This window comes from Lissotriton helveticus, chromosome 7 (genome assembly GCF_964261635.1).
Source record: "Lissotriton helveticus chromosome 7, aLisHel1.1, whole genome shotgun sequence".
Taxonomy (NCBI): domain Eukaryota; kingdom Metazoa; phylum Chordata; class Amphibia; order Caudata; family Salamandridae; genus Lissotriton; species Lissotriton helveticus.
In genome coordinates, this window is record NC_136068.1 from 256,761,525 (window position 1) to 256,780,862 (window position 19,338).

The 19,338-nt window shown below is 45.7% G+C and overlaps 1 protein-coding gene across 1 annotated transcript in view; it reads left to right on the plus strand.

The window, feature by feature from the left end:
• PTPN1 (protein tyrosine phosphatase non-receptor type 1) overlaps positions 1–19,338 on the plus strand; it is a 375,455-nt gene that overhangs the window by 319,511 nt on the left and 36,606 nt on the right. Inside the window, exon 7 of the mRNA XM_078652036.1 lies at positions 7,451–7,612. Within this exon, the coding sequence (XP_078508162.1) occupies positions 7,451–7,612 (162 nt within the window). The remainder of the gene's footprint in view (positions 1–7,450; positions 7,613–19,338) is intronic.

Below are 19,338 nucleotides of genomic sequence, written 5' to 3' on the forward strand. Positions count from 1 at the left end.
CACCATCCAAAACAGGCATTACCAGTTCAAGGTGCTCCCCTTCGGAGTGACCACTTCTCCCAGAGTGTTCACAAAATGTCTGGCGACAGTGGCGGCACACCTTCGGAGACAGAGTATACATGTCTACCCTTATCTGGCCGACTGGCTCGTGCACGCAAAGTCAGCCCAGCAGTGCGCCGCCGACATGACCCACACCATTCACCTCCTTCACAGTCTAGGATTTACACTGAACTACCCGAAGTCACACCTCCAGCCAGCCCATGTGCGGCAGTATTTAGGCGCGACTATCAATACTCTGGCTGCCACAGCTCAGCCAAACCCAGCGAGGATCACCAACATCCAGTCGCTGATCCAAAAGTTCAGACCACAACACTCACTCCCAGCGAGAGTGTTCATGCAGTTGATAGGCATGATGGCCTCCTGCATCTTCATAGTCCCGCACGCGAGACTCCATATGCGTCCGCTCCAAGAATGCTTAGCGCATCAGTGGACTCAGGCTCAAGGACAACTAAACGACCTAGTGTTGGTGACGGGTCGGGCATACAACTCTCTGCATTGGTGGAATCCACACAACCTTTGCAAGGGCCGACCGTTCCAGGAGCCTGTGCCACAGATTACTCTTAACAACGGTCGCGTCTCTCCTAGGATGGGGGGCTCATGTGCTCCACTATACGGTGCAGGGACTATGGACAACGCAACAAAAGAAGATGCACATCAACTACTTGGAACTGATGGCAATCTTCATGGCACTCAAGTCCTTCAAAGTGCATCTGTGCAACAAAGTCGTGTTGATCCGGACGGACAACATGACAGCCATGTACTACATTCAAAAGCAGGGAGGTACGCACTCTCCACAGTTGTCTCATCTGGCTCAGAGCATGTGGAAGTGGGCCATTCAGAGGAACATCTTCCTCATGGCGGAACACCTCCCGGGCACGGACAATCAGATGGCGGACCTGCTCAGCAGGTACAGCCACCAAATGCACGAGTGGGAGATACATCCATCAGTACTCCACCCGTACTTCCAGCAGTGGGGTCATCCAGAGATAGACCTGTTTGCCACGGAGGAAAACGCAAAATGCCAAAGCTTTGCCGCCAGGTTCCCTCACCCACAGTCGCAGGGCAATGCGATATGGATGAACTGGTCAGGCAGATTTGCGTACGCTTTTCCCCCAGCGCCTCTCATTCCGCTGGTGGCAAGAAAGCTAAGGCAACACTCGATGACACTCATCCTAGTTGCTCCAACCTGGGCGCGACAACCGTGGTACACCACGTTCCTCGAACTCTCTGTGGTACCGCATCAAAGACGTAAAAACAAGAGGGAGGTCTCTTTAGAAAAGTAATTAGGGACAAGGAGTATAAGAGTAAAGAACTAGAGACGTCCCACTACACTCAGCTGTTAAGAAACCACTTTATGGTGTATTTTCCCTATAACTCCAAATACCAGCGGAATCCAAAAATATACATTCATTAAGCAACAGAATCATATGATATACAAATCACAAATCTTCTACAATATGTTTGTTGTATTAAAAACGGTACAGTTTATTACAAATCATTAAAAACAATTGAAGGTAACATAATTATAGTGCCATATAACAGATACAATTCTGGTTAAAAATTAACATTGTAAAATACACACCATTTTTTTTTAAATATATGCAAAAATCACAGTTGTTGGGGTTGTCGACGCAGCGTTTCGGTGTATAACGATACCACCTTCATCAGGACGAACAGTTCTGTGAATTAATTTTTACTGACCCTCTCATAATCAATTTGGAGGAAGTATTGGATCGATGTCATTCAATTAATCGTAGATCTGGTCTGTTTGTTTCCAGAATGATGTTCCTGTTCTTAATAACTCAGGAACTCAATGGTGAAGAGCGTGTTGCTGGAGGGGGGCCACCGTATTATTGCACAAAGTCACCACAAATCGGGGTTATATGGCCCTCAATGCAGCGTAACTGGATTCTTTCAACTATGTTCTCAGCATTGGGATTTCTTTTATACAGTGTCTTTGTTTCAATTTGACCTTTTAGGAAGTAATCGGCCTCCCTGCTCCCCTCGCAGCTCCTCTCGTCGTTTCACTCGTGTGCGATCCGTCACTACTGACGGATCGCACACGAGTGAAACGACTCCAGCAACACGCTCTTCACCATTGAGTTCCTGAGTTATTAAGAACAGGAACATCATTCTGGAAACAAACAGACCAGATCTACGATTAATTGAATGACATCGATCCAATACTTCCTCCAAATTGATTATGAGAGGGTCAGTAAAAATTAATTCACAGAACTGTTTGTCCTGATGAAGGTGGTAACGTTATACACCGAAACGCTGCGTCGACAACCCCAACAACTGTGATTTTTGCATATATTTTTTTTTTTAATTGTGTGTATTTTACAATGTTAATTTTTAACCAGAATTGTATCTGTTATATGGCACTATAATTATGTTACCTTCAATTGTTTTTAATGATTTGTAATAAACTGTACCGTTTTTAATACAACAAACATATTGTAGAAGATTTGTGATTTGTATATCATATGATTCTGTTGCTTAATGAATGTATATTTTTGGATTCCGTTGGTATTTGGAGTTATAGGGAAAATACACCATAAAGTGGTTTCTTAACAGCTGAGTGTAGTGGGACGTCTCTAGTTCTTTACCGCATCAAAGACTGCACCTCACACCCCGGCTCTTGACGCAGAACCGTGGAGACATTCAGCACCCAGATCCGCAGCAGCTCGATCTGGCTCCTGAGGTCTTAGAATTTGGCTACCTTGATTTGCCCCCTGAATGCATGGACATCATCCGGGAGGCAAAGAAGCCCACTACCAGAGCTTGCTATGCAGCAAAATGGAAGCGGTTTGTCATCTACTGTACCGAGCACGCTATTAACCCGCTCGATGCCTCCATTCCTAATATCATCTGCTATCTGTTGCATCTTTACAAATGCAATCTAGCATACGCTTCCATTAGGATACACTTATCCGCCATAGCGGCTTACCTCCAAAACAGGCAGCATCTCTCTGTCTTTAGGGTGCCTGCCATTAAAGCATTCCTGGAAGGGCTGAAGCGGGTCATCCCTCCCAGGACCCCGCCAGCTCCCGTGTGGAACCTCAATGTGGTGCTCACCAGATTGATGGGTCCCCCATTTGAACCTCTGCATTCATGTGAACTTCAGTTCCTCACATGGAAAGTGGCTTTTCTCATTGCCATAACGTCTCTACGACGTGTTAGTGAGCTACAGGCGCTCACCATCCAAGAGCCATTTATACAGATTCATTCAAACAGGGTGGTGCTGCGCACTAACCCCAAATTTCTCCCTAAGGTGGTGTCGCAGTTTCATGTCAATCAAACTATCGAACTGCCCGCATTCTTTCCCAACCCAGAAACAGTAGCAGAAAGGATGCTCCATACGCTTGATGTCAAAAGAGCGCTTATGTACTACATTGACAGAACACAACCCTTTAGAAAGACACAGCAACTCTTTGTTGCCTTCGCAGCTCAGCACAAAGGCAACCCCATTTCCAAAGCAGGAATAGCCAGGTGGATCGTTAAGTGTATTCAGATTTGCTATCAGAAGGCTAAGCGCACTTTAACGGTCCCCCCCAGGGCACACTCCACACGCAAGTTGGGGGCCTCCATGGCATTCCTAGGTAACATTCCTTTGGAAGACATTTGTAGGGCAGCCACATGGTCTACACCACATACGTTTACCAAACATTACTGTGTGGATGTGCATTCCAAACAGCAGGCAGCTGTAGGACAGGCTGTTCTTAAAACACTTTTTCAGACTTCTGCAGCTGGCACGGGCGGCGCCGTTAATGGAGGGACTGCTATGTATTCTATGCTACAGATATGAATTTAGCAGCCCACATGCCTCGAACTGAATATGCTACTTACCAGTATGCATCTGTTCTTGGCATGTAGGGCTGCTAACATTCATATCGCCCGCCCTCCTCCCCGGCGCCCGTAGCGGCTGCAGACTTTATTCTTACACTTTATCTCTAGCATGGCCATCACTTTCACTGTTAAACTCCATCTTTGCCACAATGGCTAAAAACAATCTGGGGATGGAGTCGATGCCCATGCGCACTGTAGTCCAGGGGAGGAGCCACCTATCTCGTGATACTTCGAAGACTCTTCCAGGACAACAATGTGCAATCATCCGGACCCAACACTAGGCGGCGATCTATGCTACAGATATGAATGTTAGCAGCCCTACATGCCAAGAACAGATGCATACTGGTAAGTAGCATATTCATTTTGGCCAAGGCCCAGCAATCTCCTTGGCCTACTGGTAAGTAACCTCTAAGGGAAGTCTCTCCTACAAGGTCTTCCCATAAAAAAACCTACACAAACAACAATAGTAAGGAGATGAGGTTGCCCAGTTCCTTGATTAAACAGTCCTGCTCCCAAACCGTTCAAGGTTTGATGCTATTCCCTGCTATCAAACTCTTCCTCGTTGTCAGATGATGGAGAATCTGTGGGAAGAGTATGTGTCCCCTAGAAATACCATTACTGAAGGGAAGTAAATTTTTTTCCCGCAACTTTTACCCTTTTTATATATTCATTCATTTATATATCTTTCCTTCTTTCCTTTTTTATTGTCCTTTCCTTCACATTTGAAAGCATCACAAACCTACTTTATTCCATCAGGTTTTTGTACATTCCTTCCTTTATTTTCCGATTCGAACATGCTTCCCTACCAGAATTCCTTTTTTCCTGCTACATCCCTTTAGTTCTCCCTTGCTTTGTTGAGTTCCTTAATTCCTTCTCGAACTCTTTTATCACGGTTTTCTTAAATTATTCTTCCCTACTTTCACTCGCTCTATTCTTATTAATCACTAATTTGATCCCGCCATTCATTCTTCATTTTCTTCATTCCTCACCTCTGTAGTTTTGGATTTTTCATGATGTAATCTTTATAAGCACTTTATTTATTTCTCCAATCCTTCCTTTCATGGCTTCATTCATGTTTGTATTCCTATCCCTTGCGTCATCAGTTCCTTATATTTATATTTCGTATGCTCGATTTCCCTTGGCTCCCCTTTTGTCTTCTTTTTACCCAGCATCATTTGCATAGTATGACAAATAGGAAGGTGTTGGTGTCTTTAAAATAGGTTTCCGTTCCCTTCTCTGGCCCTCACGGTATATCGTAGGGTTGTCACTGTGTAGAGTCGGTACGACCTTGGGTATTTCTTACCCTTATGCCTAACTCTTGTTACGCTTACTCGTTCTACGTCCGAATTCACCCAAGTTTTTTACCCTATGCCTCTCTAAGGTGTGAATCCCTCTCTCCCCTCTGCCCTTTGGATCCCTCTTTTGTCTGGTCTCTTGAATTATACATCGCATCTGGCCCCTGACAGAATTCTGTATCTCTGAGATTGGTTGGGCAGACGTCTGGCAGGTGTGTGTAAATAGTCTCCCTGGCTTGCTGGAGCCAAATATGACATTTTATCCCTTTTTGGCTTTTTGGAGCTGAGATTCAACATTTTGTTGACAGTTTTGAACAAGTGCCGTCCAGAACCTTTTGTGGGTGAATCCCTCTCCATTCAGGCTATCCTGCCATAGTGGGGCAGACTCATGATTGACCTGACTGAGACCTGGAACGTGATCAGTTTGCTGACATGCATAGGCGATGGGAAGGCGCGGGAGAGTCCAATACAACACTGTGTGCTTTGAGTAAACCTGCCCCTTCTACAGATTGAAGTGTGTGTGATGCTTCCTGTCTTGAACGAGTAGTAGGGGTTTGTCACCTGTTATCCAGCCACAATAACATGAGTATTCTTTTCACGGTAAATGCATTTTAGTGTAAATATTTAAAATAATTGGTTTTATAGCAGCAAAAGCTCGGAAGCCTACGTATGATATCAGATCATGGAGACCAGTGTTATTGCATCTCCAGCTTTTACAAACTGAACTGTTTATAGGGGTATCTAAGCCTCTGTTAGGCTGCGCACAATTATGGGGAATTAATAATAATCATGTATAAACCTAGGACTCCGTGGCAGCAATTATCAGGGACACCTGTCCAACACTGATTGCGTATATAGAGCATATCATTGAACCATAAGGGTTACTCGTTTTATTGCACTGTTACGCCACATTTTGCGCAATTACTCAGCCTAACGGTACTTCGATCTTACATGTGGCATTATTTGGCGCCTTTTTGGAGACAGAAGTTTCTGCACTAGGGTAACTCTTCTGATGAGCTTTATCCCAAAGTATTTGTCTGAAGATTTTCTTTATATAGGCACTGCGGTGGGCACCAGTTTTGATGTATTTGACATTATCTTCTTTTCCTGATTTTCTGTAATGATATTACTTGTATTATCTTAGATATACTGTTGTATTGTTTTGTGGTTTCACAGCCGAATAAAGATTTTATACTACTACAGCAGCAAATATTATATTTTGTAATTCGCAAAAACGTAATCATTACATAGTTTTACATACACTGTGTACTATTTGTGACTTGAGGGTACCTTTCTCAACATTTAAGACGATCACATGCAGTATTACACTTACTGCGATGTAGTCTACATGCTTGTCCTGTAGAATCGTGAAAAACGTTAAGGTTGAAGCAGGTAATTGTCTTGTACGGATATTTGCAGTTACCTCAGGCGTTTTTGTTTCCGCATTGTTCGGGGATTAAAATGAGATCATGTTGAAGTGATTTGTTCAGCTTGGAGTGACAAAGTTGTAAGCCACAACGATAGTTGCTGCTGATTGGAAGTGCTTCAATAATTGGAGCAACTGGAATACATGAACAGTTTTTGGCGAGTGTTTTGGGAAAATGTGAACTCAAGAAGACAGTAATAGAAAGTAAATTTAACATACGATAGCCATTTCCCTTTTAAATATTAAAGCCGCGGTTTGGAAGTGTGTACACATGTTGCTAAGCTGGGATATAAGCAGGTGCTTGTTCTTTACATTCTGGGAAAACACTTAGTAACACGATACCCTTTTAGGAAGTCTCGTTCTGTGTAAGTATTTAGCATTATTGCACCAGAGCACATACTTTTGTGGGAAGCACTGAGAGATTTTAATACTTGGACCCTTTACATGCTTTTCGGAACTAAGTGATCCAGTTGGTTTCTCCGGAGAAGCTGAGCAAAAAAGTGAATGTAAAGTTTTGTGGTAGTTAAAGTAAGCAATATTTGTCTTGTTTTAAATATACCATGCAATTTATGGTGCCTTTTGTACATGTTATCTAAACAGTTACTATTGTGTCTATCAGGATTTGTTTTAAACTTATTTAAATGTTCATTTGAGACACACCATTGTCAGTGTCTAATTTTCATAGGTTGTTTGGTCGAACTTCAGTAATTCTAGATGGGCAGATTTCAGTATGGTTTGGGAGAAGAACATATGTGGATGGATGCAAAATCCTATTGGCACTGCGCTTTGAAAATCACGTTTGTGTTAATTTTCTATACAGATGGACAAGAGGAAAGACCCCTCCTCCGTGGACATCAAAAAGGTGCTTTTGGACATGAGGAATTACAGGATGGGATTGATACAAACAGCAGATCAACTTCGTTTTTCATACCTCGCTGTTATCGAAGGAGCAAAGTTTATCATGGGTGACTCTTCAGTTCAGGTTGGTGGTGTTTGTATACTTAAGAGTAGTGCTGCAGGATTCACAACTGTCCGTAGTACTGCAAGTAGCAAATGTGTAATGAGGGTGAATTTTGGAGAGAAAAAACCCAACTCAAGTAAAAAAGTATTCCAATGTGTATTTAGTCCTCACAAATTAAATAATTAAATAAAATGATCAAAAACAAATCTTAATCTGCATTTTCTTCTGTGCAGCCCGCCCATTGTGTCTATACAAGGTCACTTATCAAAGTAGGGCTTTATAGAAGCACTGTGTGACCGACAGTTGCAGGCTTGGTTACTTATTGGCAGGTACTCCGCTTAACAATTGTGACACCAGACCAAATCTGAGTTGCTGATTTCTCCCCACCCAGCCCAAGAAAAATATTATAGCTTCCCTCATGTTGTGCCTTCTGCAGTCCGGTGTCTGTTAAAATGGCAGAACTAAAAAGCAGGAAGTTGAAGTCTGGTGCCTGCGGGAATTCAAAATGTGGGTAATCTGGATTAGAGCGGATATCCACCCGAAAGAGTGGCACCAAAGGTAATTCATTTGGTCATCATTTCCTTAAGAGAAGGTCTTGTCTTATTGTAGTTGAGAATGTTTAAATGCTTTTTGTGGCCTGCCAGTATGTTATACCACATAATTTTTGGGAATCAGGCAGAATTGCGTATGTTGAAGACTTCCATTCTGTTACATTTTGGTGACTACACTGAGATGATATCTGCACACACCTTTAAAAGGCTCTGAATACAGCCAAATTAGTATCAACAGCACACAAGCTTTTCAATAATCTCTACTGTATTCACTAACTACCAGATTAAATATTAATTAATGTTTGACCCATTCAAAACTTTTGTCATGAGGATAAGGGTGCTTGAAGTGCACATCAAATCCTGCTCATCTGAGTTAGCGCTTTGTTCTTCCTTGAACAGCACAAACATGGTTTATTTTTCTCTGTGATCCATGGAAGTCTTGCTTTCATGTACATTAATTTCCAACAGTTTTGTGCTCGAGCTGGATTGTGTTCATCCTTTGTAAACAATCATCATTCGGTTCCACCAGCACATCTCAAATCATCTGCCCTCCGGTCCTGGGGAAAAAAAAGATGCCATTTGCAACACAAACTTGCTACTTCCAGATTCAATAGCGTCAAACACAAGTTTACCAGCCTCAGAGAAAATAAAGAGTTGGATGCTTCTAGTCCCCTGCCAGCCATAACCTCAGCTGGCGGTGTCTGCAACCAACCGTTTTTAGTATCCCTTTGACTTTCCCCATACCATCTCTTTTAGCCTCCAGGGCAACAATAACCATGTTTGCACTCAACCCGAATCTACACCTTGCTTGTTGCATAAGGCACTCCACTTATTTGGCCCCATATTAATTGTGGCTTTTTTAACAGTGTTTTGAAATCCAGAAGCACTTGCCTGGGTGGACAGGTCTTCAGAGTGCAGGCTGCCACGCTGTGGCATTCATTTTGTAATTTCCTGAAGCACTGTATAATCAGACTATCTGGAATTTAGTCGCTGATTTAGGAGAGGGATTTTCAAGAAATGTATCTTTGGAAATGACACTCTGCATCAAGAAGCCATTGGCATGTAAACACTTAAAACTTTAGCATACCAGCATGCAAGCACTGGTTCTTTCTATTGAGATCAATGCACAGAAGCTTGGTTGTCTTGCCTGGTGCTACTGGCACCATGGCACAAAGCAAGTAGCTAATGGGCACGGGTTGAGGGGAATGAACTTACTGAAGCAGATAGGGTGCTTTTTTGGAGTCCCCCACAAGGTATTTACAGAATTACCTGCAGAATTTAGTTCTCCCAGGCTCCAGTGCAGTTTTGTGGATAGAACCAGAGCGAACTCAAACCTGTGTTCACTTTAGCCTGAGTACATCAGCCCTCTTCCATTCCATCCAGGTCTTTAAGTGGGATAAAAAAAAGTTGTATGGTCTCTAAACAGTGCGTAAATTAGGAAATATCTCAATAAATGCTTTTCAAGTGGCGTGGTTGCGTTCTTCCACCGCAAGATTGCCGACATCCACAACAGCTTCGGCACACCATCCTCGCACCCAACCGTTGAACCAACGCACCCCACCGCCACCCTCCACACCTGGACCGCAGTGACCACCGAAGACACAGCCCGCACGATGAACACCATCCACTCCGGATCTCCGACTGCCCCCTGCCCCCACCACATCTTCAACAAAGCCGTCCCCACCATCGCACCCCAACTCCGAGACATCATCAACACCTCCTTCGACACCGCCACCTTCCCGGAGAGCTGGAAGCATGCCGAGCTCAGCGCCCTACTGAAGAAACCAACAGCGGACCACACCGACCTCAAGAACTTCCGCCCCATCTCGCTCCTCCCTTTTCCTGCCAAAGTCATCGAGAAGACCGTCAACAGACAGCTGGCCGCCTTCCTCGAGACGAATGGATCCCTCGACCCCTCGCAATCCGGTTTCAGAGCCAACCACAGCACCGAGACCGCCCTCATCGCAGCCACCGACGACATCCGAGCCCTGCTCGACAACGGGGAAACAGCGGCACTCATCCTCCTGGACCTCTCTGCAGCGTTCGACACTGTCTGCCACCGCACCCTAGTCCAGCGCCTCAGCAACACCGGCATCCAAGAGAAGGCACTGAAGTGGATCATCTCGTTCCTAGCTGGAAGAACACAGAGTCCGCCTCCCCCCGTTTCGTTCCGAGGCCACCGAAGTCATCTGCGGCGTCCCGTGAGGATCATCACTCAGCCCCACCCTCTTAAACGTCTACATGAGACCCCTCGCAGCCATCGCACGCCGACACAACCTCAACATCATCTACGCCGACGACACCCAGCTGATCCTCTCCCTCACCAGAGACCCCGACACCGCCAGAACCAGCCTCCACGAAGGGATGAAAGACGTCGCCGAGTGGATGAAGAACAGCCGCTTGAAACTGAACTCAGACAAGACGGAAGTTCTCATCCTTGGACCATCACCCTCCGCCTGGAACGACTCCTGGTGGCCCCCCGCCCTGGGCACCGCTCCCAAGCCAACAGACCACGCACGCAACCTGGGCTTCATCCTGGACTCCTCCCTCTCCATGACCAGACAAGTCACCGCCGTCTCCTCTTCATGCTTTCACACCCTCCGCATGCTCCGCAAGATCTTCCGATGGATCCCGATCGAAACCAGGAAGACGGTCACCCAGGCCCTCGTCACCAGCCGGCTGGACTACGGAAACACCCTCTATGCCGGAACCACAGCCAAGCTACAAAAAAGACTACAACGCATCCAGAACGCCTCCGCCCGACTCATCCTAGACATCCCTCGACGCAGCCACATCTCCGGCCACCTGAGGAACCTGCACTGGCTCCCCGTCAACAAGCGGATCACGTTCAGGCTCCTCACCCACGCACACAAGTTTTTCCACGACCTGGGCCCCAAGTACCTCAACGACCGCCTGACCTTCCACACGCCCACCCGCCAGCTACGATCCGCTAGCCTCGCCCTCGCCGCCGTACCACGCATCCGAAGAGCCACCGCCGGAGGCAGATCCTTCTCCTACCTAGCGGCCAAGACATGGAACTCCCTCCCCATCCACCTTCGGCTGACCCAGGACCACCTCGTCTTCAGAAGACAACTCAAGACCTGGCTGTTCGAGCAGTAGCGGCCCCCTTCCCCCAAGCGCCTTGAGACCCTTCCGGGTGAGTAGCGCGCTATACAAGTGATATGATTGATTGATAGATTGGTTTATCTAATTAAGGGTGTGGCCGTAATGCATGTGACCTAAAATCCTGTGCTTTCCATAGCGTGCCATTTGACCAGTATTATGTCGCTCCTTCTTGAGCTTCCTGTTATTACAACCAAATTTACAAAAAGAGTTACGCATTTTCTAAAGTGGGTTCTCTCCACTGCCAATATTTTGTTCAAAGGAAGCACAAAGAGAGAGCGCACTTTTATAAAGCTAGTTGTTTCTCAGACCCTCTCACTAGTAAGGGTACCCCTATGTGTTTTATAGGAGCTCTCGCCCACTAGAGTACCTAGTGTCATGCTTCATCATAGTTATCACACAGATACCTACCATATCTGGGTGGGTGCTACTTAGAATCTGAAGAGAGAGTCAGGAGATCAATGATTTAAAATTGCCTGCAGGTATCCTCAACAATATTAGTTTTCGTTAAGTATTAGCACCGCCTCGGGAATGTCGACTACCATGCCGAATTCGCCGCCCAAATAAGTGGCCCGATCATCCTCTCTGATGCCGAATCGATGTTGCAGCTGAATCAGACTACAGTTTCTACACTCCCTTTACCTCAAGGGAGACCGCATTCATTGTATTGCCTCTTTGGTACAGACTCTGTTAAGGACTGTGACCAGGGTGATGAGTTCCTCAGCCCTAGGCCAATGATAATTGGTATGAAGACTTGCAGGGGGCTAGAGGTCTAGACATCTTCCCATAAACTGCCCTCTTCTTGCCCAACTGAAGAATCAGCCCCCGTGCCATGGTCAAGCATAGGGCAGCCGAAGCCCTCAATCTACAACTACCCACTATGGAGGTCAAAACGAACATCTTGGAAAAAGTCAGGTGGCCTGGCCAAACTGCTTCCGAGCCTCTCCTCCCAGACTGAGACACCTTGAAGGATACCCTTCTAGGGGCCTTGGGTAAACCCTGTACTTGCCCTTCAGTCAACCGGCAAATTGCCAGGTATCGCTGACTTGCTCCAGGCAACCCAGCCTTTCTCTCTCTCAGCACCCCACTTCAGAGAATCTTGTGCTGCAAGCTTCCACTAGCCGGACCAACCTTAACAATGTCACTCCCACTAACCCGACTGAGAATCTAAGAGGGTGGAGACTTTAGGAAAACACTTTATTTTCTCTGCCAATTTGGTTCTGCGATCAGTCAATGCCTCCTATTTACTGGGCCATTATATTCACACCCTTTGGGACTCAGTAGCACAAGTCCTCCCCAGTGCTAAGGAAGACCTCCCTGTTCTCTCACAGGCCATACAGGATGGTCATGATGTAGCCTTACCCTTCCTTTCATCCCTGCTGCACCTTCCATTGTCCTCTTAATAATTGTTGGGCCGTCATCTCTCTATTTTGTGAAACAAAGTGCAAGCTCTTTTGGAGAAAGAGGTTATCAAGAGGGTGCCGGCACCAGAGGTAGGACGTGATTGTTATTCTCTGTTCACCCTGGCCCAGGTCTTGTCTGTCCTTGAAACTGAGTGGTGGTGTTCGACCTGCAGGATGCCCATTTCCATTTTCCAAACCTGTCGGCCCATCAGTGCTACCTGCGGGTTATGATGGGAGAGGAGCATTTTCAGTTCACTGTGTTCCTCCTTGGTCTCACTGGCACTCACAAGATTTCACAAATATGAAGTCGGTGTTAGCAGCAAACCTCCGGAGGTTAGGGGTGCCAGTATTCCCCTACATTAACTACTGGCTGTTGAAGGCGTGCTTACCCCAGGCAGTCGTCTGCCATCTCCAGATTACAGCAAACTTCTGTCATCTTTGGGGTTTACTTTCAACGTGCTAAAGTCATTCCGGACTCCTTCCCAGTCCTTATCAGTTGGTCTGGACATGGGTTGGGCTTTCCCTCAGGAAAGAGAGTCCAGGACATTCAGGCTATGATCCCAATCTTTCAGCCTCGGTTCTGGATTTCAGTGAGGTTGACTCTGAAGTTACTAGGACTGATGGCCTCCAGCATCCTGTTGGTCGAGCACTCCAGGTAGCATATGCGGGCTGTGCAGTGGGATCTGTTGTCCAGTGGCTTCAACATCAAAGGGACCTTTGAACACATCCAGATTTCGGAAGAAACTGCAAAAGATCTGCAATGGTGGCTTCTGGACCGTGATTTGGTTAGAGGTGGAGATCAGTGGCCTCTGGACGCTGGCGGATGCCGGCTCCATATCAACCTTCTGGAACGGAGTGCTATTCGTTTGACACTGAAAGTCTTCCTGCCATCCATCAAAGGGTGACTGGTACAGGTACTCCCAGACAACACCTCCACTGTGTGGTACTGCAGCAAACAGTGTGAGGTCACGGACTTGCACCTCTGGAAATGGTTGGACCACCAAGGACTGTTTCTGGTGCTGAACTTCCTTGCAGTATCATTGAATGCCAGGGTGGGCAAGCTCAACCGTCTGCACCTAGTAGTTCACAAATGGCAGCTAGATCTGGAGGTGATGCAAGGCCTGTTCCACGAATCTGGGGAACCTGGGCTCGATCTGTTCCCCACCGCCGAGAAAGGGGAATGTCAGCACTTCTACATGTTGGTGTTTCTAAGGTGTCGCTCATTCTGAGATGCGTTCCGCTTCGAGTGGAACTCTGATTCCTTCCCTGAGTTCTCAAGAAGATACGGACAGACTGGGCCAAAGTCATCCAAGTGGCTAAGGACGATTTAGGCTGCCCCTCCAGGAGGTACAGCTATCACAGAAGAACGGTCTGATTCTCCACCCTGGCCTTTGCAACCTCCACCTCCATGCACAGAGGGTGAGCAGCGAGGTTAAGCAGCAACAGTTGAACACCTTCGACCTTCCTCTAGAGGTTGTTGTCATCTTGGTTGCCAGTTGTCCCTCTACAAAAACTACATACACTTGTTGTTGGTATGAATTTATGATTTGGTGTGGCGCTCACCAGATTGACCTCCTCCAGGCCAAATGGTCTGATGGTCTATTAAATGTTCTGTCTCTTGGCAGGCAAGTAAATACACAGAAAGAGAAGACCAGGTCTAAGATGGTGTGCTGCCCTGAATGGTGAACGAGGATCACACAGGAGCATGTGTGAAAAAATGTGTAGAGTCACACTGGGCTGAAAAGTACCCATCAGACCACCCTTGTGGCGGCATTTCATCATATGGGAATAGGCAATCGCTCCATGCACCGCCCATGTTTTCAAGCGACGGTGCGGAAAATGGAGAGCGACGCGCTGAGCCAGTCATGCTCAAAGGAAAAAGAAAATTGTAAGATGAGTGCAGTGCTCTGGAGAAAGTGCTTACTAAAATTGACTACCTAGACTAAGGGGAGTACCTGTAGAGATTAGTGTAGGTGTCAAAATTAAAAACACGCCTGGTAGTAGATGAGTGAGACTACATTATGGCGCATGTGCAGAGTGGTCAACTAGTTTCAGCTTGATGGAGTATTACTCCAGCTTTCGTCAGGACCTTGTAAATGGTAGGCTACTGCAACAGGGTGTGTTAGGTGTACAAATACAGAAATAATAAATAGAATACATGCAATGTACTTAAGGAAGTCCTATATCTCCCCCGAATTTGGAACCTCAATGTCCACTGGAGACAGAAAGGAGATCTTCCTGTCAAAAAGACAAAAATACCATGTACCCAATTACACACATGAAACCACATAACCCCACAGGCATCATCAGAACAGAACACACCTGCGCGAACAATTTGCATTCCGCATAACATATAAGCATACTAGCTTCATCACATGGAGGCATTTCCTCCTAGTGATACTCACCCAGCTTTGTGTGGGTAAAAGCCTCACCTCGCCCGGCAACCGCTCGGGAAATAGAGGCCCCGCTCTAATGTGTAAGAAAAAAGGACACAATTAGCGCACACCTCTTATGTGTCCTACCTAATTGTTATACACATATACCCCAATAGACGTGTGGTAGACTACCAACTACTTGCCAAAAGTTCCCCCTGTCACTGGACCAACATTAATTACTTAAGGTAGGTAACTGACCCTGGGAAAGAGAGAGGACAAAATAGGATGATGTCAATGCCACGGGCAGCCGTTAGTGTCCCCATATCTGAAACTGAGACTTGCAGTACGAGTCCCATGGTATATAGGAGCAAAAAATGTTTTTGCAGCTAACCTGAAAAGACCCAAGTCTAAAAGCATTGCCCTGGGTAAAGTGAAGATTGTTAATTAACAGTACTGTCTGTATCCGTACTGATTGCTACAGGGCAGTCATCCCATCAAAAAATCACCAAACTTACCTATCCGTCGGTGCCCATTGCTCTGAGCCGAGCGGAAGGGGAGGCACCGACTGTTCCGCCTACTTCATTTAAGTACCGGGGCTTCTTGACTGTGAAGCCAATCATAGTGTCCCAGTTGGCAAGCAATCCTGAGTCACCAGATCTCGAGTGATTCAGAGGAAAAGAATGCTCACCTGTGTTAGCATGAAACGAGTAACTGTAAACACGGGAGCGCCAGACCCCACAAACCTAGCACTAACCTTCACGCGCTTGCGCAGAAGTCCTCGGGCTGAAAATCGAAAAACACTATACCTTTGCGCATGCGCCGAGTTATTTCGGGGCGCCTCAAACAATAGCGATCATAAATGTTCAAAGAAGCTGGTCTATGTAGCATAATGAAGCTCATAATGCTGAGCTACAACTGGATTGGGCTGAATAAGCCACCTCACAGTTGGCGAACAGCCGTGGAACTCTACTATTGAACCAAGAGGATTTACCAAAGGGTTTGTTCAAGCCCTCCCGCTGGAACTCAGGTAAAGGTTATCTTTTGGCCTCCTCGACCTTCATAAGGTTGTCTGATCATCCCTCTTCATTTAAATCACTTATTTTTATGTGGTTTTTTGAAGGACTGCAACATATGTTTCGCCTATCTTTGTGATACCCCAATGGGACCTTAATCTTGCCATTACGTATCTGATGTGTACTGCACTTGAGCTGCTTCACAGTTGTCCTTTGTGGCTCCTCACCATTAAAACTGTTCCTAGTTACCATCACTTCAGCACAGCTTGTGAGTGAACTTCAGGCTTAGTGTGATCGCCCACCATACACCACATTCTTCCTCGACAAGCTGATTTTGCATAACAGGGCATCCTTTCTCACGAAAGTTGTGATGCCGTTCTGTCAGTCAATCTATCATTCTGCTGGCCTTCTGTGCTCCACTTCACCCCTCTAAGGAGGAGTAGAGGCTCCATCGCTTAGACCCTAAGAGAGTGCTTAGCTTCTACATTGATCCCACTAAAGACAACCAGTTGAACGACAGCTCTTTGTGGCGTTCGCCGCTGCAAAGAAAGGCAAGGCTGTGCAGATGCGTGCCACCACATGCCTGATCGTGCTCTGCATTAAGATATGATACACACTGGAGAAGAAACAGCAATCAGACTGACTGAGATTTTATTCCACCAGGCCCAAAGCTGCTACTACTCCGTCGGCACTTGGAGTCCTGCCCTAAACATCTGCCAGTACAAAGATGAGGTGGTCCGAGTTGAATATATATTTTACAATTATTATGTACTGGTATATAATAGAATCTTACACACCACAATTATTTTTCAATACATATATTCAGCACAATAAAGGTGTAGTATGCAGTATTCAAGGAATTGTATTTATTCCATATTAGTGCAGTACTTATGCTTTTAACTGCATACCATTGTGTGTATAAATTACATAAATGATATGCAGATTTACAGTCATTACACAATTGTTGCTCTCAGTGAGGATAAGAAAAAGGGGAGTGAAAGGTAAGTGTGGGACGTGGTAAAGGTGGTGTGACAGTGTTACATCACATAAAAATAATAACGCCTTTACAATTAAGGTACTGGTAATGTTCCCAAAGTACATCACACATAGGTTAGAGAAAATTGTTCATTTGTTCCTATGGCGTGTAGGGTTTGGCGTAGTCTACGTTTCGACCCCGAGTAAATAGAAGGGTTATTCTTCCCTCATGTTGGGGTCTTCATCAGGACAAGGTGGACAGCATGGTGTTAGGCGGACGGCGTGTCTGGCGTCACGTCTTGGGCAAATGAACAATTTTCTCTAACCTATCCTCACCGAGAGCAACAATTGTGTAATGACTGTATAAATTACATATCGACCCAGGTCCATGAGTTACGAAGGCACACCCCTTTATTACTCATACTAAACATCTGCCAGGCAGCTATGTGGGTGTCCCTCAATACCTTCAAAGAGCACTATTGACTGGATATCCAAGTCCCCTAAGACAGGCACTTTGCCTGCTCCATTCTCGCGGGACTTCCTAGTTTGAGTTAGTCCAACGCTGTCCTCCTCTTAGTTACTGTTCTGGTATCTTTTCAAAAGGTGAGGAATCTGTGACGAGAGGTCTCTATCAGAAGAACAAGTTATTTACTTTCGGTAATGCTTTTTCTGATAAAAACTCGATTTAGTCGCAAATTCCTTACCAACCCTCTCATCCTCCCTTTTCTGTGGTTGGATCTAACCTTAATATCCCAAGTCTAGCAATCTGCACACTGTCTACAAATGAGCTTTTAGGGGCTCTGTCACGGTGTATAGACAGTCTTGAAAGCCACTGATCGCATGCAGCAGTGGCGCTTATATATATATGCTCTCATGTCATTTCCGGAGTGGAGCGGTGTCAGTGTGGAGCCGCATGGCGCCACGTTCTGGCATGCAGAAGCATTGCAAAACAGTTTTCGGATGCAGTCTTAGTGTGTGTGTTTTTGTGTGTGTGTGTCACACACCAGGTAAAGCGTTACCAAAGGTAAGTAACTGTTCAACAAAGATTTTGTTGGTAATAATTTGAATTGAAAATGTTTTAATTCTAAAATTATGAGACTGTGTATGAAATGTTACTGAGGACTGTCTGAAGGGTAGGGGCCTTCACAATGCGTCAATCACTCCTTTTCCCTTTACACTGCTTTTCGTCTGTAAGACACACTCTTTTAACCCCACATCTTTCTGAAATCCGCCATCTGCATAGTTCACACCTAATCTCTTTCCTCTTCTGCACCCTCCTTTTCACGCTCTCCTGCATGCACTTCCTTGCGATTCCTTCACTTCACCATTGCCAGCCACGAAGCACCCACCCACTCACCTACCTACAAGCATTTTTTTTTGCGCTGTAAATAATTTACACCACTTTTGCACAGAATTCTAGAACCACTGTTAAAATTGAAATTCCTGATCATTGTTTGCCATCTGCAGAGATGTCAAGGATTGGTGAGTTCGTATTCTGAACACCTTCAAGCCCCTGTGACCGACACTGTGAGAAACTCTCCCTGTCTTTAGCCTCAACTCTAGAGCACCCAGACTTGACCAGAAACTTCACTCATGCCATTTTAGCTGAGCGAGCATTTATGACAGAAAAAAGTCCACTGATTTCTGTGAACTGTTTGTAACCGTTCACAGAAAACTGTAAAGGTTTTTAGAAATATTTACCCGTCGGGTCATGGAGTAAAATCTTGATGGAAGATTGTCCTGAATTTAAAGCAGGGGCATAACGAAACTTGCAGGGGGCCCCCTGCAAAGTGCATGACGTGGTCCCCCCACACTCTGTACCAGTCAGGAGCTGTCAGACCCACCCGTGTGCAGTGCCAGAGGGTGCCCCCTGAAGCTGGTACCCCTGCACTGCGGGAGCTGCTGGGCTATTGTTATTTCCTTTTATTTTAGATAGTCTTATTTTGTGACTTAACATATGAACTCTGCCCACTCTCTCAGCTCCTATACATACTCAACAAGGACGCCCCTATATGCCCATGAGACAAGGGCTCAAGCGTATTCTCGTTTGCGTAGGGAAATCGTCTCTGAACATCAGTGGAATCCAAAACAAATTAGAAATGTAGTTCTGTTCCAAGTGAATTGCATTAGGAAGTAAATCTGATTTTCTGACATCGGTATTACATCAATCCATGTGCAGTACAATATAATACACAGCCGTATAACAGAATATTGTACAGATGACACTTTGCTTACATAGTGATCATATTTACAACATATAATATGCAAGACACAAATGCTTAATTTGAGTCAGTGCTTCAGGTGCTC